At 40.9% G+C, this 27,689-nt stretch overlaps 2 protein-coding genes across 4 annotated transcripts in view; both read right to left on the bottom strand.

Annotated features, from left to right (window-relative positions):
- myo7ab (myosin VIIAb) overlaps positions 1-3,888 on the bottom strand; it is a 50,158-nt gene extending 46,270 nt beyond the window's left edge. The window contains exons 1-2 of one of the 3 annotated variants that reach the window (XM_040032454.1): positions 2,010-3,888; positions 729-825 (exon numbers count right to left, since the gene is read on the bottom strand). The gene's annotated coding sequence lies outside the window, so the exon portion shown is untranslated. Of the gene's footprint in view, positions 1-728 lie in introns of all 3 variants that reach the window. The other 2 variants (XM_040032455.1, XM_040032456.1) reach the window with 2 other exon arrangements.
- Positions 3,889-7,255: 3,367 nt separating this feature from the next.
- Positions 7,256-27,689, bottom strand: part of capn5b (calpain 5b) — a 55,927-nt gene continuing 35,493 nt past the window's right edge. Inside the window, exons 7-16 of the mRNA XM_040032461.1 lie at positions 26,808-27,000; positions 22,905-23,098; positions 20,106-20,183; positions 18,987-19,182; positions 18,780-18,902; positions 18,495-18,691; positions 17,110-17,231; positions 16,948-17,001; positions 15,735-15,871; positions 7,256-12,353 (exon numbers count right to left, since the gene is read on the bottom strand). Of these exons, the coding sequence (XP_039888395.1) occupies positions 12,171-12,353; positions 15,735-15,871; positions 16,948-17,001; positions 17,110-17,231; positions 18,495-18,691; positions 18,780-18,902; positions 18,987-19,182; positions 20,106-20,183; positions 22,905-23,098; positions 26,808-27,000 (1,477 nt within the window). The 3' untranslated portion in view covers positions 7,256-12,170. The remainder of the gene's footprint in view (positions 12,354-15,734; positions 15,872-16,947; positions 17,002-17,109; positions 17,232-18,494; positions 18,692-18,779; positions 18,903-18,986; positions 19,183-20,105; positions 20,184-22,904; positions 23,099-26,807; positions 27,001-27,689) is intronic.

The raw sequence follows: 27,689 nt of genomic DNA, 5'->3' as shown, positions 1-27,689 counted from the left end.
TGTGTTCTTATTCTGTAACACTGACTGTCTGAGCTTTTTATCTGCCGGTGAGTTTTCCCCTCATCTGCAGTCTGGAGTTTTGGACTCTTGCCCCAATAAAGATGTGGGTGTTTTTGTTTATAAGTTTTGTTGTCTATATTTGGGAGCGTTGTACCGTCCTGTGATGTCTGCCTTTTGTGATAGGGAGTACTGCGGCATCCCACCTTCCCACAGCCTTGCTGATAGATGCTAGGATGTTTAACTAAGACTAAAAACCGAAGCTCATGTCAATGCCAATGTTGAGATATTCTAATCTGCATGAAATCAGGGGACTGAATAGAAAACCAACATTAGCGTCATAGTTAATGAGGCTACAAACCGGCTGATAGGCCACAAAAGGCTGACAGATCTTGATTGAATAATTAAGCACCTGCCAGGTGTTGTTTGTGTCTTAGTCTTATAATCAGCTGTCACTGGGCAATTTTTTCTCTTTTTTTTTTCACTTGCCAAAATCTAAAAAAGTTTACTAATAGAAATTGCACATAACATATTAACTTTCCTGCTGTTTTTCTGCCTAACAACTATTTCTTCAACCTCTTCTTCTTACGAGACCCAGAGTCACTCTGGTCTGAGATTTTCATGTAACGGCTGAGAGAAATCTTTAAGTCCCCGGCTGCTAATCTGTGTGTGTGGCCTCTAATGCTATTCGAACAAGTGTTTGCACAGCACATGCGTCCGCTGTGACTCACATGGCAGGGATTCACAGGCTCCGGCGCACAGGGGCGCGTCATCATTGATCAAGAGAGTTCAGGAGACTCATTTCCATGAGGTCAAGTGCTTCAGTGTCTGCAAAACACAACATAGGAGAACCTCAAAAGTCAATAAAAATACTCAAACGGGGCACGTCAGCAACATCTAAAGGTACTTTTTACTCAGCTGTATCCCTACTTCTAGGATCTACCTTTTATATGTCAAACATATGGTGAGCCAACAAAATTGATTAAACTGTGTACATTGGTGCCAATTTGACAAACCGCAATCATATAGTTCTCTAAAGACTGCAATCTCTGAGAAGGCCCATGTGTGTTGTATGTGTGCACAAATGATTTATGTGGTAATGCATTCAAGCATGGCCCAATCCAACCCACCGTTGGGTCACAGGGTGACAGGTACGGTTCCACCCTAGAGGGTCACCCGTCTGCCGCTGGTCTTCTAACTTCATATTTAAACTGACCTAAATCTAAAGCTATTTAAACTCTTTACAATGAAGTTGTGAAGCTCCAACCCTTTGGTTTGCTAATAATTTTTTTTTTTTCTTATAATAGTGATAGATATGTTTGCTCTCTTGGATCACAGGCAGACTCGCTGGTTCAACTTTGCAACTTCTTGGTGTTCTCCTCACGTATCCCATCTTGGTTTTGCATAAAAATTAAATAATTGAGCTCTGAAACAGCTGTTAAATCCCCCCCAACTCAGAATATCTACACTTTAAGTCCATTCGGTCTCATAAATGTGGTTGAAAACCATCCAAAATGTGCTAGAAAAGGAGCACCTTGAGTAAAGAGCTGAAACAATCAGTTAATAAGTTTGGGGATTATCAAATTAAAAATGCCGTTCTCTAGTTTCAGCTTCTTCAATGGGAGAACCTCCTGCTGCCATAATTGAGTTTGAAAAGCTCTCAGCGTTTGACGTTTGTATTCACTGCTCCCCTCTAACCTGCTGTAATGCATGAATGATGTTCCTCTGTGCCGCTTTCATTGGTTTTTGCTCTCAAAGAGACACTTAAAAACGTTCCTATGTGACAAGAGGTGATCTCTAATCTAATTTAGAAGAAACCATCCAGACTTCATGGAATAAATACACAGTGCAGCCAGATTTATTTATTTTGAGGGAAACACAATGGCTGCTTTAAGTGCTGGCACAGGACGAAGTGAGCAATAAGAGGCTTTGGTCTAAAGCTATAGCAGAGCAGCGGCCCTCTGGCCTAATAAGCCCTCAGGCCTCGACCCATGTTCGTTTGCCCCACTTACCTCTCAGCACAATTCATAACATCCACTATTCTTCTCTTCTATCCTCTGTTGTCTTCTGCCCAAAGTTAACAGGATGGCTGAAGAAGGGCTGGAGAAGAAACTGGAGAATTAAGTAGTTTTCTCTGCTCCTGTCGTTTTCTTAGATCTTTCCAACAGACGTCTGCTCTTCTGGTTGCGTTGTGGTCGCAGCCTCCTGCAGGTGGCTTGCAGCCCTCTCACAGTCTGATGTCTGGGACAGTAACAGGGCTCTCGAGACTCTCTTGCTGCGTCTCATTCATGGCTGCTGATCCTGATTAGCTGGGAGGGTGGAGCCTGTTGGTGGCACATACTGTACAGGGATCAGCTGGGGGAAGGAGGTGAAGAGGGAGGTGAACCAGGTCATGATTTCCAAGTTCTGGTTCTGGAATGAATTTTAAAGGGAATGCAGATCGTCTGATGCGCAGGTTTTAAATTGTGTAGATTATCTGCCTTTTTGTGTCTTGTTTATGATCAGAACCTCCCCTGTGTCCCCTTTGTATACTGTTTAGACCCATTCATCTAACCCGAGGGTGCAACACACAGTGGTGGGTGAGGTCTTTCAGGTTTGTAATGAATCTCAGTGCTCCATGACAGATGCATGCATGCAAATAACACTGCTTTAATTCAGCTCTTAATAAATATATTATATATGGCAGGGGTGTCAAACAAAGTCCAGGGCCAGAATCAGCTCAGCAAAAACTCCAATCTGGCAATCTGGCCCACTGGAAGGCTTTGGAAAATATGAAGTGCATAGATTTTGCAATTTTAACTGTATTTTCTTAAGATTTACAGAATTTTCATCACCAAACAGGTTCATGATGGATAAACAATTAAATGACAGAAAATGCTAAATAGGTAATTTCTACCATAGGAAAAAAAGAAAAAAAAAGATTATAAATACAGGCCAGTGTGGGCATTTTACACATCATGTAGCAGAGGCACACTGTTGAAATTGTACTTATTTCACTCATATTAAGATATTTCAAGGATTAAATGTTTAGTTAAATTTCTGCACACTGGCATAAAGTGGAGTTTCACTAGTCCGCCCCCCTTAAGGTCAAAGTGGGCTGTATGTGGCCCACGATGTAACATGAATTTGACATCCCTGATATATAGAGTAACATTGTTACACGTAACTGTATGAAGGGATTCCATCATGTTTTAATCTGAAAATATCTGGCTTTTTAAATTTCCTGTTCTGAAAACTCAGTTTTTAATTTCTGTCATGGAGAACAAAAATCAGGCACCGGGTGAGAGCTCAGCCTATACTTTTATATAACACGGTGAAGTTCGATTGATTATTCACAGATTTTGTTATTAATTATTCATAACGTAGGTCCAAGTTTTCTTGTCTTCTTCCCCGTTTGCCTGAGTGTGTCAGAGTGCGCCGAGCTGATATCAGGCCACTTTTGTGTTTCTTAGCAGACAGACCTCCTTAAATGATCATGTGTCACTGTATCAGTAGTGTAGATATCAGTGTCAGTATTGTGTTGGATCGATATTAGAGGAACAGGATCGATGCTTTAGTTTGGTCTTTTTCTTCCAAGTATAGACATTGCTCTTTTTTCATGAAAAGGCAGCTCTGTTTGTGCAAGCATCGACCCCCCCATGCATTCACACGTTCTTACTTAAGGCTGTAATCTTTTTCGTATTTTATTCTCCAGAGCAGGTTTTGTTTTTATAGTGGCTTTCTATCTGCCTCTTTTTTCTAATTAAATTGATGTAATGTGATGGAGGTCTTTATCATTCGGAAAAGCTATAAAACTTACAAAATTACAATTGTATTCCGTTACGTTACTCAATGAGAGTAACATATTGTGAATACTTTGGATTGCTTAATATTTTATCATGCTTTTTACAACTACATGAATGCACTATTGCTGTGGTAAAGGGACCTCTGGCTAATACGATTCGGTGTTGGGCTTGTAGCCGAAAACTAGCTTTACTTTGTCTGGGTCAACTTTGCTAGTGAGAGACAAAGGCTGCTTATTGTTTCGGAGGAAAACACGAACACAGTGTACAGTCGAGTCTTACTTACAACTGGGCTCGTCAGGCACTCTTTTTGGCTGCAGTGGTTATTATTATATTTACATGCTTCCGTCTCCCGTTTCTAGTAGGTCATTTGTTGAATAATAATGTAAAAAAAATATTTCTTCACGTCATTATGCGTGAAGTAGGGGTGACATGGGCCGCGAGATTGAGACACAGGCATTATTAGCCTCTAAATGCGTGTTTCGTTTGGGTTTAGACCAGCGTGAAATTACCAAAAATAGACAGGGCATAGCCTACCATATGAAACAGGAAAAGACCGCTGTATAATCTATCTGTTTCAACAAAGTAACTGTATTCTGAATACCACCTTTTTAAATGGTAAGTGTAAATACGTAACGCCGGTACATGTATTCCGTTACTCCCCAACACTGCCCGTGTCTATTTGTTGTACTAAACTGAATTTTTAAATGCTGTAAACAAAAAAGAAAAAAGAAGAAGTACTCACCTCTGAGTTAAATTTGCAAAAATTGCAAAAATTATGACAGACCCAGAATAAGTTTTCCCGTTTTATTTCAAAGTCATGCCACAAGTTGACATTAAATACAAAAGAAAAAATAATAATTTCAGATCTTAGCTATAAAATAACCACAGTGTAACCGAGAACCAAATTAAAACGAACAAGTGTTAAAAAAAAACAGAACAAAAAGTAAAGCTCACGCTGAAAAAGAAGACACAGACAAGCACACAGTACAGAACATACAGCACGGCTCTCTGATACCTAGCTATCAGTAAACACGGTAGTTGGGAGTGGATATATAAAATTAACAAGGTTATAAAATACTGATAAAAGATACTTGTTATAAAGACCATAGCATTTTCTAGAAGAGTCACCATGCAGTAGGTATTCCAGTCTCCAGTTAATAAACAGCAGAAAAATACAAGAAGAATCACAAGCTCATTCCTTGAGTGGACAAGACTTCGAGCTCAGATTAAAAATGTCAGAGTGTCAAATTCGGTACGGCCTACATGATGCTGTCGTTAGGATGAACGTGATATCTGGTGCAGCCGCTCCTCGACTCCAATTTAGACTCATGCAGCAAGCTGACGAGGCTGTAAGATCAGCACGCAAGCAGTCGTTCTGTCTAGAAATGATAAGCGCTCTAAATCCAACATGTTTTCACTTGATTCCTACTTCCATTGAACCTTGTGTGCATCATGACTGCAGGTGTCTTCGCTCTTCTTAAAGATTTGGGAGCATTAACTGCTTTTTCATACCAGAGAAGAAGAGAAGGATGACTTAAGAGATGAGGCTCACTCAGGTTCTTTTGTGCTGAACCATCAGCAGTCCTGACCTCTCATCTTCATTTTCCCTCTCTCCGCCTTGCATCTATGCTCTCCTAAACCTTCTTTATCTCTGGATTGTTCCCTTTCTGCATGTATGAAAGGTGTGCTTGATCATTGTGTAGTCCTTTCAATTTCACAAAACACCTGCAAACTGCTTGAAGTCCCCAATCAATCTATGTCATAAGTTTCTTATGCCCCTATTAGAGGCAGGTGACTGGCACTTGGACAATGACACAGATTTTGTAATTTTGTTTCTCTACACCACCTCAGTGAATTTCTACATCAAATAATCAAGATATGACTGAAGTACAGACTTAGAGTGTAATTAAAGGGCTTTACTAAAAGGGCTGTATTAACTGTTCAGGACATTTTTATACATAGTTCCTCATTTCAGAGGCTCAAAAGTAATAGAACTGTGGTAAAGGGACCTCTGGCTAATACGGGTTGATGAGCTGTTCTGTGGTTTTTCATGACAAATCAAGCAGATAAAACATCCTAAGAACCTCAAAACTTTGGATTCAATCAGACCCACATTTCTTTGTCACTACTTTTTTTTTTTTTAACCAATCAAAACATGACTTCAGAAACCAGTGGGTGATCATCACATCACAGAAGCTACATTCATATTTTTTAATCCTAAACGTGTTGGTAAAACTACTGTGCAGTGGGCATGTCTGACTTCCAGAAGAATCGAGGCCCTGTAGTTTATTGATGATGGGACTGCTGATAGAAGTAGCAGGATGATTATGAAGTATAGAGGGCTATAGTCTCTGCACGAATGGATAACGGCCCAAAGCAAACCCCAAGAGTAAGAAAAGTTTCTGAAATAATGCAATTCTGTTGTTAAAACTCTTGAATTAAAGCTTAAAGTCTGCACTTCAATCACATCTTGTTTGCTTGATTTTAAATCCACTTTGGTGGTGTACAGAAGTAGAGAAACAAGGTCCGAATACTTCTGGATCTAACTGTAACTCACACAAGGCATTATGGGAGAAGGAATAAGGGAAACAATCGGATTCCTTTACACATTCTAGCTGATCACTAGAGGTTGTGAACACAAAGTGCATTCACTTGAAATGAGTGTCTAGGATATAAGCATCCACCAGAAAGATGGATCTCATGATAAAAACTAATAAGTCAAGTTCCTGCTACTTTTATATACATACTGTATACTGCTGGATACTAAATACAAAATATTAGAAAACTGGTTACTGTTTCCATGCATGCAAGTGTGCAACACAAGCCTTTTACTTCACACAGTATGTTTATCAAAGTAGCAAGTGGGTTTTTACGGCACTCTGAGAACTGAAAATGAACACTCTGTGATTTGTGGTGGCGCGAGCAGATCTGAAGTGTTTTTGCTACATGCACTGGCATTTTTGGATTCGTACAAAAGTCGCCGCCGCTGTGACTAATTCGGCTTCATTCAAACAGTTTCTTCAAACCTGCTTTGGCGTGGCCATGCAGAAAATCTACACAGAAGACTGATACGCTTCACAGCAACTGTCAAAAAAAGGTCCAGACACTCCAACAAAGCCTGGTCTGTGTAAGTGTGTGTTAGTGTGTGCTTGTGTTTGTGTGTGCGTGTGTCTGTGTGGTGGTTAACAGTGAAAGCCATTAAACACTTTTGGCAAAAGGATTACAATGTGCAACAATTACAATGATCGACACGGTGACAAAAGGCAGAAACAAAACTGAGCATGTAGTGAGGAACAAAAGCATTTGTCCAACTCAAACACTCCATCACCCACAATGCATCTCTTCAAAATAAAACACCTTTTTTTTTTTGGCACATGAGTTGGGGCTCGGACTCCGTACTCTTATGATTGCTGACTCTAGTGCCTAAATACTCACATGTGTCGCAGCTGTCAACTTCAGTGTTAGCCGTTATATTTCTGCGTCACTTCTGTATGAATAAAGAAACAGCCGGAGCCGCGAACCATTGCTTGGAAACCTCACAGTACAGAACTGGCATCACCTGAAGGGACACTCAGAGGGAAATAAAACCCAGGTTGGCTGATGGGAAGCTTGTACTTCTGAATACAAATAATGTCCTGTTCAGTCCCTGTCAGAGTTGATGAAAAATAATCTCCCTTCACTTATCTGCTGTTATACTCAACAACAAAAAAATAAGGGCCATATCTATCCATCCATTTTTCCTAACTGATTATCCGAATCCCAGCTCTCACTAGGTGAGAAGCGAGGCACACTCTGGACAGATGGCAGGTCCATCGCAGGGTTAACAAACAGAGGCTGACTGCCACTCACGCCATTCATGAATGCTAACAGACAGGGTGAAAATTAGCATCCCCCAGTCTCAGGCCATGATGGAAAAGGGCGGAGTACTACTCCAGGAAGTGGTGGAGCTTAAGTATCTTGTGGTCCTATTCACGAGTTGGAGAAAAGCAGAGCAGTCTGTCGCAGTAAAGACAGACCTGAGGGTATTCATTTTCTGATCGATTTGTGTTTCTACCCTCGCCTATGTATACAAGTGGTAGGAATGAACTTCCTCTGAAAAGTGCCAGGAATCTACAGACACGCTGAGGAGCTCAGGCATTTTTAGGAATTAGACATAAGAGTAGGAGAGAATCTGGTTTGGTCATTTCTTGTCTTCCAAACACATCCACAGTCATCCATTTCCCATTTAACATACACATTTGTGCAAGAAATGCCAAAGAAATACTGGTTTCATCCACAGGAATCACAGATAAGGAACACTGCTGGGCAACAAGCAATGCATTTCGTGTCAACCTGCAGTAAACAGACTGATGATTGGAGAGGGGGAGGGGGACCATATGGGCTAATTGAGTCCCATGTGATTTGTCTGTAAGCAACCTCATTGGTTAAAACACCAAAACTACAGCCCGTCACAGCGACGATGTTTACCAGGAGAGGGTATTTGTCTGATTCCAGCTTATATCTTTGTATCTTATATCTTTCATATCTGACAACTACATTTCACTCATAGAGAAGAGGCTGTGTTTTCTGAAAAATAAATCCCAAGCAATAAATTTAAGACCCAGAACACTGACATTTGAGGTTGCAAAAGCATTTCCAGAATCCTCACATCTCGAACCATTTCAACAAAAAGTTTTTAGTCTCCTGCACAGTAAAAGAACAATAAAAAATTACTTTCAAGCTATTTTCTTTCGTGAAGCCTTGCCAATTTTGTTACTCAGCATCAGCATAGTTTCTTATGAAGTCTGGTTAATTTTGCATTTATTTAAGAAGGATGCAGGTCATTTACATAGTCTGTATATAAAGATGGAAATGGACACGGTTTAGTTTGTAGATTCAGCATTTTTGAAGCCTTCACATCAGAGTTTTGGCCACGACTATGGTATTTTATTGGAGCCAGAATTTAGAAAAGACGATGGAGGGGAGCTTTTGGATAATCCATTAAAATGCATCAAGAGCAAAAACAAGGTCGAGTGATTTAGTTTGGTGGCGGTGAAGTCAGACAGCTGCTGACTACAGCTGTTGTCTGAAAACAAAGCGACCACATCCCTAAATTTTAAGCATTACCAAATCCAAACAGATGAGTTGAACATTCACCTCGCATTCATTCGATATGAAGACAGAAATCGTGTTCTGGACTATACACACTTTCTTTTTTAACTCTGTAAACCTGGGCATTTTTAACAGAGCACAATGACTCGTTTTGGAGCCCCAAGTGGCCGATATATGAAATGCAGTTTTTGCCTTAATGCTTTTTTCTAATTTACATCTGCAACTTAAAGGTTGAAAATTTTTATCGTGTGGGAAAAACAATATTTGGTGGTTAGAAAATACTTTAAGGATTCAGAAAATACCCAAAAGATCAAAAGATCCTTCTTTTTCAGGAAAAATAAAAGCTCTGTATCACAACACCCGTGCACACATTTGGCACTGATAATCTTCCGCAATAAATTCATTTATCTGAGCTGTCTGATTTTTTTTTAGCACATAGACAAAAATGATCTTTACACTGTTTTGGACAAAGAGAAACTCATTTTAACCAAACTAAATTAACCACAGCTGGGACTTCACTGCCTTGCAGTAGGCCACTCTGTGTGAGGGAGGGGGAAAGCCTTCTTTGTTTACCCAAACACCTCTTTTTCACAGTAGGTGTTGGTTAGGAGGGAACTCTGCATCGATACCACTGGAGAGCCTGCCTTTATTTAAACAAGTTCAGGAGCCAAACATAAAGTGGTGAAAGCTGGAGCAACCTCTGCTCTTCCCATAGTCACAGGTTCCAACTTCAGGATCAATTTTATGTTGCAGAGCTTGCCTGTTTTCAGAGAAGTGCATGGAACTGATTGGCATAATAAAGAGGAAATACTCTGCAAATAAAAACCGGCAGGCTGTCTAATCTCACACTGCTCTGCACTACAGTCTCCAACACTGGCTGTTTGCACTGTTAACACGCTTCAGATTCAGTCTCATGTTACATGACGTTCACGTTCTTTCTGAGTGAAACCAAAAAAAAGACCACAAAGAAGAAGATAAATAGCACCTAAATAGTCGTTGACAACTGCTGCTAATGTTCACAGATGCTAGAGGCATTATGAATGCATCACTGTAGTACAAGACACAACTGCTTCAAACAGACTGACATGATCAGACTGACATGAGGTGCATTTAAGTGTAGACATGCTCACTGCTCAAAACTAGCATTTCCAAGACTTCTGAGATAGAAAGAATAAATATATAGAGTAACAATTGAACAGTACAATACAAGGCTGTGGATATCTTGGAAAAATAACCCATGCAAGACACATTTATAAAGATGCTGTACACAAACATGTGTGACCACTTAAATGCCATGAGTGACAGTTCAAGTCATGGAAAAGGGCACTGAAAAAAAAGGGGGTGGGGCTTGATATTTTGTCTGAGAGATTAGTCCACTAATGGTTTACATTCAAAGGAAAGGTCTTAAAAATAACCATAAGTTACATTTTTCAAATTTTAAGGGGAAAAACGTAATAACCAAAAGTTTATAAAACTTGGATTGCACTTTTGAAGAGAAACAAAAAACACAGGCTGTTATTTTCTGTCACAAGAAGCCGACTGGATGGTAAAAGGTCGGATCGGATGGCCACATGATCTACGCGAGAAATGTCATCAGAGAAAAGATTAAACTGTACCAGTGTTGGTTCAATATTCAAAACCATCTGAATTCAACAGTTCGTCCGAGTTGTTTTCCTGCTGTGGAGGCAAAGCCAGGAACAAGGCGATGGCACAGGTTGTTTGGCAGGACGTCTCCTCTGCTAAAGCACTCCTCTCTCTCTCCGTAGTCTCCGAGGGTTTTTCTTTTTACCCCTCAAAGCTAAAGAAATAAAGTGCAAGGTGTGTTTTTTCCCTTCAAAAAAGGTCCCTTTTACTATTCGGTTCACACCTTTCCTTTGTGATCTTTTTCTTTCAGGTATAACATGACATTCACTCAAACACACACACACACACACACAGTCTCACACACTCACGCTTGCAGAGCTGCTGTCTTTCGGGATCACGTGGCGTGAGTCTTTGGCCCGGGCCGACAGACTCAAGTCAGAGGAAGCGTCAGGCAGTGGTGTTGCCGTTAAGAGATGATGTGGCACAGGGGGTGGCGGTTTGTCGCTAGGCTTGGGCCGGGCCGGGCCAGGCTAGGCCGGTTTGAAAAGGGGGCCTGGCTCCTCTTTGGTCCCATAAAGCACTTGATTTATGTCAGGGTGAATCTTTGCACTCCACTGGACAGGAAAGATGTTTGCATGGGGAGGAGGAAGGGGGTAGCACTATCGGAAGCACCGGCTGCTAAGCTACGACTAGAGAGATGTGCAGCACAGGCAGAGAGTTTCGGGGTTTTTTCGTTTTCTTTTTAAAAGCCATGCAGTTTAGAGATCGTCCATAGCAGCCGGCGACGGAAAGCATTCTCGAATGATGCTAGTGATGGAAACCGGGAGGCAAGACTTCACACACGCGGGTGCGCTCACAGAACAACACAGAAAAAGCACTGAGTCGAGGGGAGAGAAGAGCTGCTGTTGGCTTTGAAGTCCAACGTAAAAAGTGACAGACTGCTGCATGCTCTCCAAAGCACCGGCAAACTGCTGAAGACTTGAGGTGTCTGGGTGGTTGGGCTGGCTGGCTGGGCGGGAGGATTATTCACAGTCATAAAAGAGCATTTGGGAGACAGAAGCTGATAACACGATGGCAAAAAGCAGGGCTTAATGCGAACTTTTAGAGACAAAGAAAAAACTAAACCAAGGCTGTGCTAAGATAAATAGTATTCAACATAACCCACCTCCCCTCGTCTCCTCAAAGAGGTGAGACAAACTCAGCCTTAAGGCAATGCATAGCCCTTGGAAACAGTGGCACATGCATGGAGAGTGCAGAGATGTCTGCATATGTATTATATTCATGTATATGTGTGTGTGTGTGTGAGTATAAGAAGAAATAAAAACAAGTCTGTAATTAAGGGTCAGAACAGCAAAAAAATCTGATAAAACTTCATCAGTTTCTTAAACTGTTGCTCTGATAGAGATTTCTGCTACTTTAAGAACAAATTTGTGACTGATAAACAATTTTGACAGGAATGTATTTAAAAATAGTCTGTACAACCCCCTGTACAGCTTCCATCAGGATATACAGATGCAGGCCTTCAAAAATAAAACCCTGTGAAGCTAAAGGAAGCAAAGGAAAACAGAGACACACAGAGAGCGCAAGCGGCAGGAAAAAAAAAGACACAGTGAGCTCCCGCGACGGTTAAAAGATGAACGGCGAAGGTGAACGGCGGGCACGGTTCGTACGCCACCTTGAGCTTCGATCATTGCAATCGTATAAACTGCCGCTTCAGATGTTGGTGAGCGTGGTGGACGTGATGAGGCGCACAGTGAGCGTGCCCGGGAGGTCGTTGTCCTGGCGGCTGCCTTTGTCGCGCAGGTGAAGCGTGTGCTGCTCCTGGCGCTCGTTGGGGTCGCTGAACAAGATCACCTGACCCAGGAAGGTGTCCACGATCATGTTCTTGTTGTAGATCTGTTGGCCACTCAAGGGAGGAAGTCAGAAAGGAAAGAAGGAAACAAAAAGACAAAAGGCAGTAAGCACAAAAAAGGAGGAATCAGCAAAGGAAATACACCAGAGAGAAAGTGACAGAAGAAAGAAGACACTAGGAAGGAGAGAAGTAAAACACTGAGGAAACAAGGCAGCACGAAGAAATATTGAACCCTTTTTTCCCGTTATTCACTCACACAGGTCGTTTGAAACTTATATGTCAGAGTATCTGTTTAAAAATTAAACCACATGTCACAAACAGCGGTCCCCAACCTTTTTTGCGCCATGGACCGGTTTAATGTCAGACAATATGTTCACGGATTGGCCTTTAAGGTGTTGCGGATAAATGCAACAAAATAAAATGATACGACCAAGACAAAAACTGTGGTATTTTGTAAATATAATAACAAAAGTGAATTCACTGTGTAACTGTGTAACTTTATTAGCACCATCCTGCTGAAATGCGCCAAAAACATTGAAAGTAACATCCTCCTCTCTGACCCTTAATGCTCTCTGGTCGCTATGGTAACGTGTAAATATTTTGTTCAAAATAAGATGCACAACTACAACACGGGAAAAGACCCAGGGAAACCGAGTTAACAATAAAACCCCTGAAAAACATAAATTTCACGACCGAGCCTCAACTCTCGTGTCCCGATACCGGTCCGTGGCCCGGGGGTTGGGGACCGCTGATTTAAAACAATAAAACAAATATTTTTTAAATCTATTAAAAGCTTGTTTAATAGTAAGAAAATGTCATTTATTAAATAACAAAATGAAATGAATAAACAGTCCTTATTCACACGTTAACCAATAAACATAAAGGTAACTGTCTCTCAGTGATTGTTTGACATTTTATAATAGTAAAAAAAGGGATACTGTATTCATACATATACACACATTACTATGTAATTACATCGTATGAGAGTTTATTAGTTCAACAAAAGGTACAGCCACTTCAACGACAGTTTCACTAACCTGGACTAACAGCAGCTAACATCAACAGAAATGGCAGTGCTACCAACAGTTCACCAAATCCTCAACAGGTTCTCTAACTCTGCTTTCAAAAAGTTTTACAGCCTCTTCACAACTGAGGAAAACAATGGAGTGACAGCCTTCAACAAACAGGGAAAAGCCTAACAGTCAGATCCATTTCAAACAGTAGTACAAACAGGTCAGCCGGCCACAGCCATCATCTCTCGTCTGTCTGAAACATGTTTGTCCTATAGCAGCCACAGTAGCTAAGATTATGCACTTAAATTAGAAGGGCTAAGAAAACACCTCAGTTGACTGCAATCTGAAATCTTGAAATCCTGAAAACGTGGGACGTGTAACTGGGATTAGAATGACTGAATTTCCAAAGTAAAAGCGAGGGGACTGGCCACGGATGAATAGTGAAAATGATAAAATTAACCATTAAGTACACTTGGGTTTTTAATGGAGCTGTACTGGACAAATTAATAAGCTCAATGAAGGTCTCCTTACTCAGTTGTGAATTGATCTGTCCATCTTTTAGATTGTTTGGTGAAAAACATCATGAAGGATACCTCATGTGATCGTCTAACTCTCTTATTTATTTAAATGAATGATGTCTCTCTCTCTGATGCTAACAGCATGTAAATACAGATGATTTACCAGCTCTAATGCCCACTCATGGTTTCATTTCACTGTGTTACAAATAAAACAATTTCACAGCTCTAAACAAGCAAATCCAACATCGTATCACTATTAATAACCTCCCTCACAAATACACTGGTTTACACGTGTCGCCTGATATGGAGCCTGTAACTGATTAGTTATGGATGCTCTGCAAACATCCTTAGCAGCCTCATTCTCACGTCCCGTAGGCTCAAAGAGAGAGTTGATAAAGGGAAAAAGGACTGAAAATGAGACAAGCGATGAAACGCTGCGAAACTCTGCGTGAAGACAAGTGCCGCGGGACTATCAACCCAAATTATTCCTGCAGCTAGCTCCCACTTTTCTGCAGCCGTCACTGTCGACTGCGTATTTAGGTTCTTGCTTTCACTTTGCGAATACTTAAGATGTTTTGACATATCTACAAATATAAGAAATATATTATTCATGCCCTAGATCGTCTACATCATGTACTGAAGGAGTCAATTTTCTTTCAACTTACAAGACTCAAATTTCCCACGTGGTTACAAAATGCTAAAACACACACACATACAGCGCTGTCACACAGGATGTCAACGTGAGACCAGAGAGCGATGAATGTGGCGAAACGTAAGGTTTTGCAACGTTTTATTTCAACATATGTAACAGCTGTAACTCCTGAACCACTTGCTCGATAAAAGAATTCCAACAGTTCCCGAAAGCAGCGGGGAACTGTTGCTTTTCAGTGATATCAGGATTATTACAATAATTCCAGGAACAGTGTCGCAGCAGCCTCGCTGAATGTGGCGCCCTACCTGGGATTACCATCACGACCCTCATATCACTGATAAAGCACAGAGTTGATGCTTTCAGGAACCGTAGGAATTTTTCAATTGCACCAATGGTTCAAGAATTACGGTAGTTAGATCTAAATGTTTTACCTAATGGGTTAATAACAGTTTGATGCCCCTGAGGAAAACTTAAAATTTGTGATTATGAACATTTATTTCTCAGTAAATGTGATCAATACTTAGTATTGGATTTTTACTGGCTGGATAACCCTGTATTTTGAATTCTACGGCTACTTTTTTGTTTGTGTACAGCGTATATTATGTCTGCATAATAACATGTTTGTTCTGTAGGTTTATTTTTATTTTCTTTATATATAAATTATTTTACATGTAGTGGCAATATGAACGTGAGCTTTTTCCCTTTTCTGGAACATTGTTTATTTTAATCTTGATATTTCTTTTCCTTTTATAAAACACCTGCTGGTGTTTAAGTTTTTGCACACTTTCCTTTGATATAGGTGAGTTTATGCTTTAATCTGATGATTTTTAAGACCCTATGTGGGTTATATAACAACTCAAATGGCTAGTATTTAATTTAGAGTGACCATGTGTTTGTCAGAGCCCGAGGAAAAGAGGTTACAAAATGGTCTGATCGCAGAATAAACACACAGTATATAGCAAGACTTCCTAGACTTTGTTTTCTCATCCTGTTACCTTGATTTGAGTTTAGTGAAACTATGCAATGAAATCCAAAGTAAGCAAACAGTAACCTTTTAGTAACCTTATAGCTACTGTTCAGAAGATGTGCACTTTACATTTTGGTGCCATGTATAAATGTGAAAGTTGTCAAAGGCCACTGGCCAAAAGCTGTAGTTTCTGAGGGATAAAGAACAAATCAAATTTGAAGTTGAATTGTTTTTCTTCAACCTTTCACACTACGGACTGCAGAGTGACAGCTCACCTCGATGTGGATGCCCTCCTTGGGCTTCTTGCGGTAGAACAGGCCTTTGATGTCAAAGTTTGGGCACCGTGTGTCCTTATGAACTGGTGAACGAACCCTCTCTCCTTCACAGGTGATGATGACGTAGGGATCTACAGCTGTCAGAAAAAAATGAACAAATATCTAAAAGTTTAAAATAGCTCTGCCGGGATAAAACCAGCAAAATGTAAAAAAAAAATGTATTAATATAGTACACTGATAAATAAAAAACAGCCACAGAGGACATTTTTCTGTTATTAACAATGTGCATTTTGCTGATAATACCTCTGGACTTCTACATTTGAAAATACTATTTAATAAAAAAACAGCAACAAAAAACTAGTATTTCTGCCTCCACTTATACTTTATAAATATGTACAAAGCAGTAAAGGTGGGTGGCTCGATGATAGTATTGATACCAATGTTGGTATTGGTATCGGACTGACACTGGCATTATGAATTGATACTTTGTTTCTATCCTCTGCTCAGCATGTAGCCCACTGAACTGAATAATTTTGTGGGAAAATAAAAACATGCATTATGAAAAACATCTGAGCCCTTTTGTACTGACTGTCAAATCTAATTTTATTAAGAGAGGTGGAACTAAAGTGCTTTAGAGACAGACACATGGTGGTCCATTAAATGTGTTCAGGATTTGGAAACTCATTGATTTATCTCTTAAGTCATGACACACTGCTATCCCCTACATAAGCTAACTTTATAAATTTAAAGTAAAACCAAAACTGGCCCTTGTATTTACTTGGTATCGGAACAGTTAATGACCCCCTGTCGAGTGGCTCCTTACTGTAGTGGTTTACACATTTGCCTAACAATTAAAAGATTTGAACAGTTTTATCTCAGGAAGGGTAAAAATAAAGTAAAATCTGTCAAATCAAACACGAGGAGCTGCTCGCTCTGGTGGCTCTTTGTGGAGTAAATGTAAATAAAGCTTGACTTTTTGGGGGGTGGTGTACACTGACTGTTCAGCGCTGATTTACTTATTTAACAGAAGCATACTATAAGACGGTACAATCACATGAACTTTTGTGTTAAAGTTACAGCAGTTAGTTCACACGCACGCACAAACACACACATGTACACACACACAGTAAGAGATTTAAGCCATAACTGCGGCACACTACAGGCTGTAGACACTACACTAGCTAAATTATCTCAGCGGGTGGTGCTGAGGTACCTCGTGCTTTGCTCTGGGCTCTCGCTCTCTTTTTGGGATTGAGGCAGTGCAGCTCTGTGGGTTTTCACAGCACTTCATCATTGACATGCAAATACAAAACACAGCACTCAATGTCAGGCAAGGTTACGTCTGCTACGCACCGACTGGAGTCCTCATACCGACCTCCATTGGAGTCCTGTCCCTGCAGACCCTCAGCGTTCAGTACATGGACCTGAGTGACCAGCTGAGGGTAGCCACACATCCCCGTCCAACATGTCTGAGGAGGCTCGTCCAGGGTCAGCTCTCTGAGTAAGATGAAGACAGCACAGGTACATGGATGTATGAACACAGATATGCCTCATGTTGGAGTGTGACAGGCCTCTGTAACGCTGCCAGTGCTTCAGCAGCAGGTTCTGGTCAGCAGTCCCAAAAGCAACAGGAAATAATAGGTGAAAAATGATCTACTATCTGTTACTGTGCTGATGTATCAACGCAGCGTGAAGCAGTCCTTCTCTTAAGCTAACATGAATGATTTCCTTGGCAGAATTTCTGTGGTTGTGTTATTACAGGAATCAATCTGGTTTAATGAGTGTAAATGTAGGACTGTACCTGTCCTCATACACTGTATAAATCATTTTTAAAATTAAAGACAGGAAAATATTATATATAAATTATATATATTTTATATTAAGACTTAAACAGTGTTTATAATGGCTGAAATACAGACATTCTGGCTTTGAGCAGAAGAGTATACTCTAAGCAGGACACCAGCTTCAAAAGGCCTAAGATAAAACTGGAAATGTGCACAGCACCTAACAGCAGCAGTGGGTCTAAGACTGATATGAACAAAGTGCATTGTCCCATACAATTCCACTATTCATTCACTCTCACATTCACACACTGGTGTAGGCAGCTACAGTTGTAGCCACAGCTGCCCTGGGGCAGACTGACAGAGGCAAGGCTGCCATATCGCGCCATCGGCCCCTCTGGCCAACACCAGTAGGCAAGTAGGGTAAAGTGTCTTGCCCAAGGACACAACGACCAGGACAGAGAGCCCGGGGAACGAACCGGCGACCTTCCGGTTACAGATGCGCTTCCCAACCCCCTGAGCCACGGTCGCCCCGACCTTGGAAACCTAAACCAAGGTAGCAATCAAAATAAGCCGGGGAAGATACCTGAAACCCAGGCATAAGATGATTGAAATAAGCTAGACAGGACAACACTGGTATGAGAAAATCAAAATAAGCCAGGCAAGGAAGGAAGCTGATAATAAACATGTCAGAACAACACAGAACCAAGCATTAAGCATTGTTCCCCTCATTAAGCCCATGATTTGTCCAGATGTGTAGGCAGATGTTTAGTGTTAACTATTGATTAAATGGGAGGTCTTGGAGCGAGTATTCAAAAAAAATTACTTCTTGCAGAAGTAACTGTGTAAAGTGACTGACAGGAAGTACAATTTCATCCAATAATGCATCCAATTGCATCAGCCTCTGACGAGACTCTAAAGATGTAAAGCCTCCGAGAGTAGCTCTTTACATCCAGATGTAAGACTATCATACACTTACTTGCAGTCTGAAGGCACATCAGTGAAGACACGGAGCAGGAAGTCACCCTGCTGCCCGGGGTCAAAGGTTGTGGGAATGATGACGTAGCGGCCCTCCTTCAGCTCCTTCCTGAGGAAGACGCAGCGTGAGTTGATGTAGATGGAACCTGCTACTTTCTGCTGGGCTGTGTGCATACGGTACTTCCGATTTAGCTCCACCTGTGAAGGAGAAGATCCAGATCTATCACAGGTTTACTTCCTGGTTCCGCTTTGCGAAGATTTCTCGGTTACGTGTGGGTGTTTCTACCCTGTGGATATCGAAGCCTATTGCGAGATTTTCTGATTTGCCCTCTTTTGGTGTGGCTCTCTTCTCTTTTTGCTGTAAGCAGATCAGCACCTCGTCCTCCACCTTCTTCACATCAAACACATACTAGGAGGAGAAAAAGAGGACGGTGCATCACAGTCCAGCACTGATCACACAGTTCTTAAAGACAAAACCACGACATTTACCGACCTGAGGGTTCTGCAGGAAGGTGGCTTTGTGATTGATGCAGCCTCCGGATCGGTTGCGTAGGGGATCCTGCCGGTGGACCCAGGAGCCCCTCATCACCTCCTCCTCCCAGGTCTTGTGGATGCTCAGGTAGGAGGTGTTGATGAGGCGGCACAGGATCAGGTCAGTGAAGTACTGGCAGAAGTCATCAAATGTCATCCTGCAGGAGGGCAGCAGGAAAAGAGGAGAGAAGAGAGCAGAGAGAGTGGATACCAACTAGAGGGAAAAGCTTGAAAGAAGAAGATCTTGAACAGGTACAAAAGCAGAGGAAACAAAACCAGGAGCAAAGCAAATGGTTAGGATGTACAGAGCTGAGATAAAATGAGCCTAAAGTTTGAGTGCCGAGGGCTTCTGTAGAAGAACTGCATCATTTTATTTGACACGATGAAGATAATCTTCTTAATCTTAAGTCTAATTTGACCTCTTTCTTTAGTGATACATGCAACAAAGCAACAAAGTAATAAATAAACTAATAAATGAGCTTAAGCCAGGCTAGCTTATACTCTTGATGCTTGGCTAAACTACCCACCTGTAGGTGAGATACAGAAATTAATTAGTTTCACTGTAAGAGCTATTCATATATCAGAGGTGATTTGAAGGCCTTATTCATGTCTCTGCCTTCCCCTCATCATTCTGAGGTTGTTGCCAAAGAAAAGGACAACACAGAAATGCGTATACTTTTAGACCATGTTTAATTGCTTAATTATCTTTATGCGGTTCATTTACATCACAAGGAATTAAACAATAAAATACAGGAAGAAGTATGTTTCACATTCTAGTGTTCCCAGAACAGCAGTTCTGAAGTTCAGCCCCTGAAACAGATACATTTCACATTGGTCCTAACCTTGGGTTTGTCAAAAATATAATGTCCTTAGTATGAGCATCTACCTTTGTGACATCAAATATGATAGGCCATCTGCTTTAGCTTTGGATCAAAACATCAAAAATCTCAGCAGGAAGTAAAATAAGCTCAAAATGTCAAACTATTCCTGCGGCCCAAACATCAGTGCCTGAAAATAAAAGTGCTGTAGCCTTTTTTAATGTAACAAAATGACTGTGGGTGTATTTTTTTCAGGCTCTCACCAGAACTCGCCGTCGTCCTGTACGGTGACGCCCAGCTTTTCTCTCTCACTCTTGCTCACCTTGTTCCACTCCTCCGAACTGCAGGGAGCAAAAACAAAAGAGCAAACAGGCTTTTATGTGAAATGAGCTTTTGTTAGAGGTAGACGTTAATTTTGTTGTATAAGTGTGTCAGATTTTAGTAAAAGGCCTCACTGTTTCATGACCTGAACCCATTTGGACCTGCTCTGGGTGACGTCTGTTGTTGACACGTTATCTTCTGTCTCATGTGTTGGTTTTACACAACCCCTGCAACAGAGCCCGGGGGGCTCAGGTGCTGCACATGGAGGGGGGGATCCTTGAGCATTATCTTTTTGAGCTCATCATTTGTGACAGCTAATTTCCCCCTGCTCATCATCAATTTATTTCCTCTGTGACGGCAGCACACATTACAGGAGCCTTCACAACTTCTTGCTGGTTAAACGGCACAAACGAAACACCTTTAAGCCTCTAAAAGACCAACTATAAATGGACCATTGGGTGAGCAAAAATCAAACCTACAAATGAGACCTCAAAAAATAATGTCTGAACACGTAATTATACTTTCAAGTAACCAACATCCAAGATTGTTTTACTGTTCTCATTCAGCTTAGGTGCTGCACAGAGCCAACTGCTCCCTGTTGGAGTCTAGTATGACACTGCATTTGTAGTGTGGAGATGAAAGCCCACGTCTACCTGTCAGAGCTGCTACTATCAGCAGTGGGAGTGCCAGAAATATGTACAACAATTAGTGGGAAGATAGAAGTCGACATCCATAAAGAACTTCTTTGTAACAAATGAAAATTGTCCCTGCAAATGCTTCTTAAGCACGATTTATTGATCATCCCTTTCCTGGTCGAGTCAGCATTTGACTTACATAAACCATGTTGTGGTTAATACTATAATCACCCCAAAAGAGCACTTTGCTCTCAGACTGTAGGCTTACTTGTGGTTGCTAGGATATTTAAAAGTAGAATGGGAGGCGGAGCAATCAGGTTTCAGGCCTCTCTTCTGTGGAACCAGCTCAAAGTTTGGATTCGGGAGACAGGCGCCTTGTCTACTTTTAAGATTAGGCTAAAAACATTTGTCGTTAGGGCTTAATCAAGTGTATCTGAATCCTCTTTTAGTTAACAGGCCTATTAACTAGGACTGTTTCTTCTTCACGCTTGTCTTCTCCATCACCCGTGTTTAGACATTTCTCTGCATTTAATCATTAGTTATTATTAAACTCTGGCTTTCTTCTTGCCCATAGGGGGTCGTCTAATTGTTGGGGTTTTCTCTGTATTACTGACTTTACCTTACAATATAAAGCAACTCGAGGTGACTGTTGCTGTGATTCAGCGTTACATACTGTAAATAAAACTGAACAGATCTACTCATCCCTGCGTTACCATACTGTTTTATAAATCCTGCCCAAGTCTTTAATTGTGAGGAAAAACCTGCAATCTGTTGCTTCAAACATGTCTTTGTCACTCGAAATATTTCAATTTTTATTTTCTGCTACTTTCAGTGCAAAATTTCCTTTCATAGCTAACCTTAAGTTACCCTCAGAGTACTGCAAATAATCCCTAAGGGTAATAGTAAACACATTTACACAAGATTAGCAGATTTAAACCATACAACTTTAATTTAAGATGCGTACAGTCATACTAGTAAAATAATATACATCTGCCTGCTATGAAAATGGTGGGACCTCAAATATGGGGAAGAGGAAAAACATTTAAATTATTAACAGAATATTATAAATATTAATTGCAAGACTTATAACGACCACAGCTATAAAGTTTATTTCTGAGTAGCTGTATCGAGTTCAGACAAATGAATCGCGCGCGCGTCTCTCCCTCCTGAGCTCTATTTTACACCACCAGTCGTGGTATTTATTACCGTGTGAATCATACCTGCACATCAAGGTTTCCTCTGTATTCAGTGCTCAGGGGAAACACAGGTGTTTTACTGGATGCATTAGCTCTGTGTTTATGTCTCTGTTTATGACGCCCTGACAAACGTCCAGCGGTCTGTCAGCCTCCATTTACAGTAACGGGTTTTATCAAACCATGAATGAATTATTCAGCGACAGTGAGTGAATGATGAGGGATGACTCACGTCTCTTTAATAACAGCTGTCTCTCTTTCAGCCTTATCAATAATTCAGAGTCTGTTATTATCCGACTTTACCGGCTCCCTGTTTGTTTCACCGAATTTTCCCGTTCACGATTCAAAGACAGAGACGAGGAGCGAGCACATTTATTTTTCCGTTTTACCCACTCCTGAGCTGAAACATTTTTCTCGAGGACGTCTGAGCTGCTTTCATAAACAAGCGGCTCTCCGACTGGGCTGAATTTAGCCGTTCTTCTTTGCTCAGCGGCCCATTAGCTTGATTGCATTTCCATTTTTCATTGTCTACATGACATTTCCCATTGTCCTCCTCTTTTCTCTGTGTCCTGGACCTTATGTATGGATTGCTTTCTGTTCGGTCGTTTGGCATTTAATCATTCGTCATGTTACGTCTCTTAGAAACCTCGTGAGTCAAATTCTGAGGGACTGGCGCACTTTGACATTTTCAATTTATGTAATTGGTTAAATTGATCGTGACACGGTCACGTATCCTATTACGGGCAAAATACATTGTTTTGGGAATGCTCCACATCTGACTCGCAGAGGTAAGATGTCTGCTACGAGTAATGATAGATGAAGACAGCTCAATTACCTTTAACAGGGTAGGATTTGAGACTGAGGAGCTTCAGTAGTTTATCTTCCTGCCTGCAGGTGGCAGTGTTGTGATTACCTGTCACTCCAAGGGCCACTCCACTCCTTCTCCCCCCAAGGGTTCCTCATGCGGATCATGTGCAGCTTCTCCGACTTGAAGAAGGCCAGCAGTCCGTGACCTAGCCGCACCTTCCGTACATCTGTCACGGCGTAGGCGTGGCCTTTGACCAAACCGCAGTCCAGCCGCGCCTCCATGTCTTCTATTGTGGTCGCCTGGAAAGCAGAAAACACAGATGCCTCTGTCAGTCTAGACAAAAGAAAAGAATGCTAACAAACAAAGCTAACACACAAAAGCAGTTCCTCTGGTGGCCACTTGAGGCAGTCTACAAAACTATTTAAGGGACCTCTTAAATGTGTGTTTGTGCTGTTGTTCCTTTAAAGTCTTTTTAAAGGAATTCTCACTAGTATTATCCCATCCCTGAGGTTTGTGCTTCAGTTTTGGTTAGTTAAAAATGTATTTTTTAGTATTTAATAGTCTGTTAATTAGAACTAATTATCAGCAGTGGTGATAAACAGGGTGATAGAAGAGGTCAGGCAGGAGTATCTGTGGACTACGATGTTTGCAGATGACACTGTGATCTGTGGTGAGAGGAGGGAGCAGGTGGAAGACAGCCTGGAGAGGTGGAGGTATGCACAAGAGTGAAGAGTATGAAAGTACGTAGAAGCAGGTTTGAAAGTTGAAGATGCAAGGAAAAGAGAGATTTTAAATACCACCCAAAACAACAGACAGTGCACCAGAGAGGTGAAGAAGAGAGCCGAGGCAGGGTGGAGTGGGTGAAGATGATTGTCATGGGGGATTTGTGGCAAAAGAAGAAAGGACGGTTTGCACATACAGAGGGCTGGTGTCACAGAGGAGCACGGTAGAAATAGGACAGGGTGAGATGGAGGCAGATGATCTGTTGTGGCGACCCCTAAATGAGGCAGCCGAAAATATTTAGCAGATGTGTGTGTGTGTGTGTGTTCCACCTGTATAGTTTATGAATGCAGCTTTGTTAAATGCTAGGTGGTGTTAGCTGATTTATAAGCTTCTGGCTCTAAACCCCCCCCCCCATCATGGTGGCAGACAAAATGCTAACGCTGGAATGTATCATATAAGCTATGTCCGTCATGTATACTGTCACGGACCGCCATGTCAGTATGTTCAACTTACATACCAAATATGATCAGTTTTGGTTAAAAAAGAACAAAGAACAAAATAAAGCAAGCTGCAGGAGCCAAAAAGCTAGAAAAAAAGGCAAAAAGGTGAGACTTCAAAAAGCTCGAGTAACCAACATCTGTTATCTTTTACATGAAATCTATGCTCGCAACAGCTTTTACTATTTTGTTCTTGCATAGAGGTGAGTCGGCTTAATGTTTTATTGGAAGAACTGAGTTTTGTAGAAAAGCTGCTATATTGATGTCTAAACAGATGGTGGCAGGAGAGCAGCAATTCTCAGTTTACTGGAGGTTCAGACAGCATAAAAGATGGACGTAGCCTCCTGGTCTTAAAAGTTAAGCACCTGAAACCTGAATTCTTAGGTGCATCTTGTCCTGTACCCCCCAGCCGGCCCCGACAGATGGGAAAAGGAGGTTTCTCCTTCCCGCTTGCTCACAAAGGGTCGTCTGATTGATGGGGGTTTTTTTTTCTGTTATTGTGAGGTCTTAACCTTAGAATCTCAATCACCTACAGGCGACTCTTGTTGTGATTTGGCGCTATATAAATAAATAAATAAATGCAATTGAATTTAATCTTTTTAAAAGGCCAGCAGGGGGCTGCTTATCTTATTGTAAAAAGACTTGGTTATACAGAAGTTCATGGGAAAATGGCCCTCAGCTCCCTCTGGGACCTCAGTGAGCACTTTCCTGATGGCTTTATGGGCTCGTGCTCTAGTTTCAGATCACACTGAATAAAACATTAAGATCATCTTGCAAATTACAGTAACCCACTGCTACTTATATAGTATCTTTCTACTCCGTTTTGAGTCACTTGCTGATATCTATACCTAAGCACTTTTATCTAACATTTACACACACCCACATTACAATGAATGCATCAGGGTATTCAGAGTTCAATATCTTGCCCAAGGATACATCAAAATGTGGACTGTAGGAGGCGGGAGATCGATCCACCAACGTTCTGATTGGTATACGAACCGCTTTAACACCTTTTAGTGTCAAAAAGACAGGATTATCAATGCTATCCTCATTGGCCAATGACTGCCGACGTCAGTCAGATCCACACTTCATCATCTTTAGTTTCAAAACATCAAGATGTCAACGGTGAAAATGCTCAGCTCGAGGTGCAGAACAGGATTTCAGTAACGAGTGGGTGACATCAGAGTGGCTACATCCATGTTTTAGGCTGTCTATGCTTCAAAATGACAGTCCTAATAATAGTGTCTTAGCATAGACTCTATTAAGATTTATTTTACCCATTTATTGTACTCAAATTAGTCTGACTTTCTACTTTCCAATGTTGCAAATAGCTGCAGTGAATATTTGTTATTTTTCCTCCTGAATATTTTCAAGGGCTTGCTCAAAGGGAATGTAAAGTGCCCTGAAATGAATGTTGTTGTAAGGCTGGTGCTATTTAAGTGAAAATTAAATTGACCCTAAATGAGTTCCAAGAATAAATTTTACTAACAGCAAAAAAAAAAAATAGGAATGAAAGACCGATTTCTGTCTCCTTAAATTATTCAAATAAAAACAGAAGCTCTTGCAAAAATAATAATTTCCTGTGCTCAAACACATATGAGCACACACACATATAACTTGTAAATTAGAGCCAGGAAATAAATACATAAAATAAAATAGAGACTCAAAGAAACTTCATACACAGCCCTGAAGTTTGACTGTTGTTGCATTTCCAGCACTAGTACCTTACAGCTACAGTTATGTGCCGTCAGGGTGCAAAAACCTTGTGTGTCATTTCAGTATAACTAACGGCAGAAAAAACTCAAATTAGTAACAGAACGTGATTTTAACTGACTATTTAACGTCTTTACATTATAACTTTAATACAAATGGCCATAAATTTGTCCTGGTTTATAAGTGAGTTTTTATTGGCTTCTCTTTTTCACTGGAATGGACCGTTTATTAATCCCCACATTAAAACCTGCTTTTGCTAACAGGAAGCCTATAACAATACCCGGGTCTGGTTCTTCAAATGCTGAGGACAAGAAAAGACACACAGGCACAAATCTGAAATGTTGCGCACAATGGCACCTCGTTCGCACATTAATTATAGCACAAAGTTGAAGAGCCTTTGAGAAGAGCTCATTCGGAGATTCTGAGATGGCTGCTATCTTTGCCAGACAATTGAATGTCTTTGGAAAGTCAGTCACGACAGGCAGAGGTTGGTTATTCATCCCTGGATTTTAAATCAGAATAGAAAACGTTCTAATTATTAAAGGGCTCTGGGGAGGTCAGCTGTAGGGTGATTACACAGTTTTCAGACAGCAGGGTTTTGAATGCTGTTGAAATGCCAAGTGCGAGCTTCCCGATGGCTTTGTTTCAAAAGTCAGGTGCTTGAATGCATCTTTAAATTGCACTCTACTTCTGTGCTATTGCACCTGGATAAAGTGCGAACAGCAGAGACTGACATCCTCTGACTATTGGAGTGGGATGAGGTTTAAGTTCCGACTAAAATTACTCCATCAGCCGGTTGAGCTGCAGTTTAGACCAACATCTTTGACTCTGACCTCCAGTAAGAGAGTTTTTGTGCAGTAATTAGCGCATTAATTACTGAAGTATGGCCAGAAATTGAACTGTAATCCAAATTTTAGTCTTAACAAAGAAAATCAGCTTTGATTTGAGGGCTGTGTTCAAGGTTTTCTTTTGGTGCTTCATATTCATATATGTACATCCAACAAACACAAGCATGTTAGAATAACTGGTGATTCTTAGCGTGTTCTTTAAGCTGAACCTTTCGCACGGTTCTTACCCTGATGGAGCAGCTGATGAGGCCGTCCCTGTTGTGGACTTTGAGCACGCGTTCAAACAGCTGGTTACGGGCCGCCTCGTCTGTGGCCATCTGACCCTCCAGCAGGTCCACGGGCTCAGAAACACCACCCGTGAAGTCCACCAGTGCGTCAGCCGTGTTCCCCCCATCCAAAGCCTCGTAGCAGCCGTAAACCCTGCAGGAAGAGGGAACTATTTCATATACAGTTCCTATTTTTTTGGGACAGTCGCAAAAACAGGTTACTTCTGACTGGTTAAATGTGGTAACAGAGATAAGGCCATGATGCGTTTTGTTTTTGTGTTATTTATTTAGAGAATTTTCCAATTTAAAATCGAGTTACAGATACCGGTTACAATTAAATGACTAAGTGTAAGCAATAAAAATAGTTCAGCAAATCTATAAAATCAAACTGACGTACAAAATACTGAGAAAATAGACATCACATCGAACTGTGCAATCACATCTTTTAACCGATTTATCTCTTTTCCATGAAAGAACTAAAAGAGCAAACTTGTGCATACGAATGAGTGTTGATCTCTGGAGTAATCTGCCCACAGATGTGACTCATAAGAACCTTTTTAATATGAAAGGCACAAAAGAACCGCTGACCTTCATAAAGTAATGCACTTTTATTTCCAGTCTGTTTTTTAGCTGTCTTATGCTGTTGACTCTACAACAGATTGTAGAGTTTTATGTTTTTTGTTTAAAAATCACAAAAAAGTAATAAAGAACTGATGCCATATTCACAGGTGTAGCAACAGAAATTTACACTTCATTGTTTTACACTTAATTCCTGCATTTTATTTAAATTTTGCTTTCAAGCTTATGGTAAAAATGTCTATTTATTAATGTCCAAAAAAAGGC

This window comes from Simochromis diagramma, unplaced genomic scaffold (genome assembly GCF_900408965.1).
Source record: "Simochromis diagramma unplaced genomic scaffold, fSimDia1.1 OVJJ01000216.1, whole genome shotgun sequence".
NCBI classification, from domain to species: domain Eukaryota; kingdom Metazoa; phylum Chordata; class Actinopteri; order Cichliformes; family Cichlidae; genus Simochromis; species Simochromis diagramma.
Note: the sequence above shows the minus strand (reverse complement) of the source record. Positions and strands in the feature narration are given on the sequence as shown.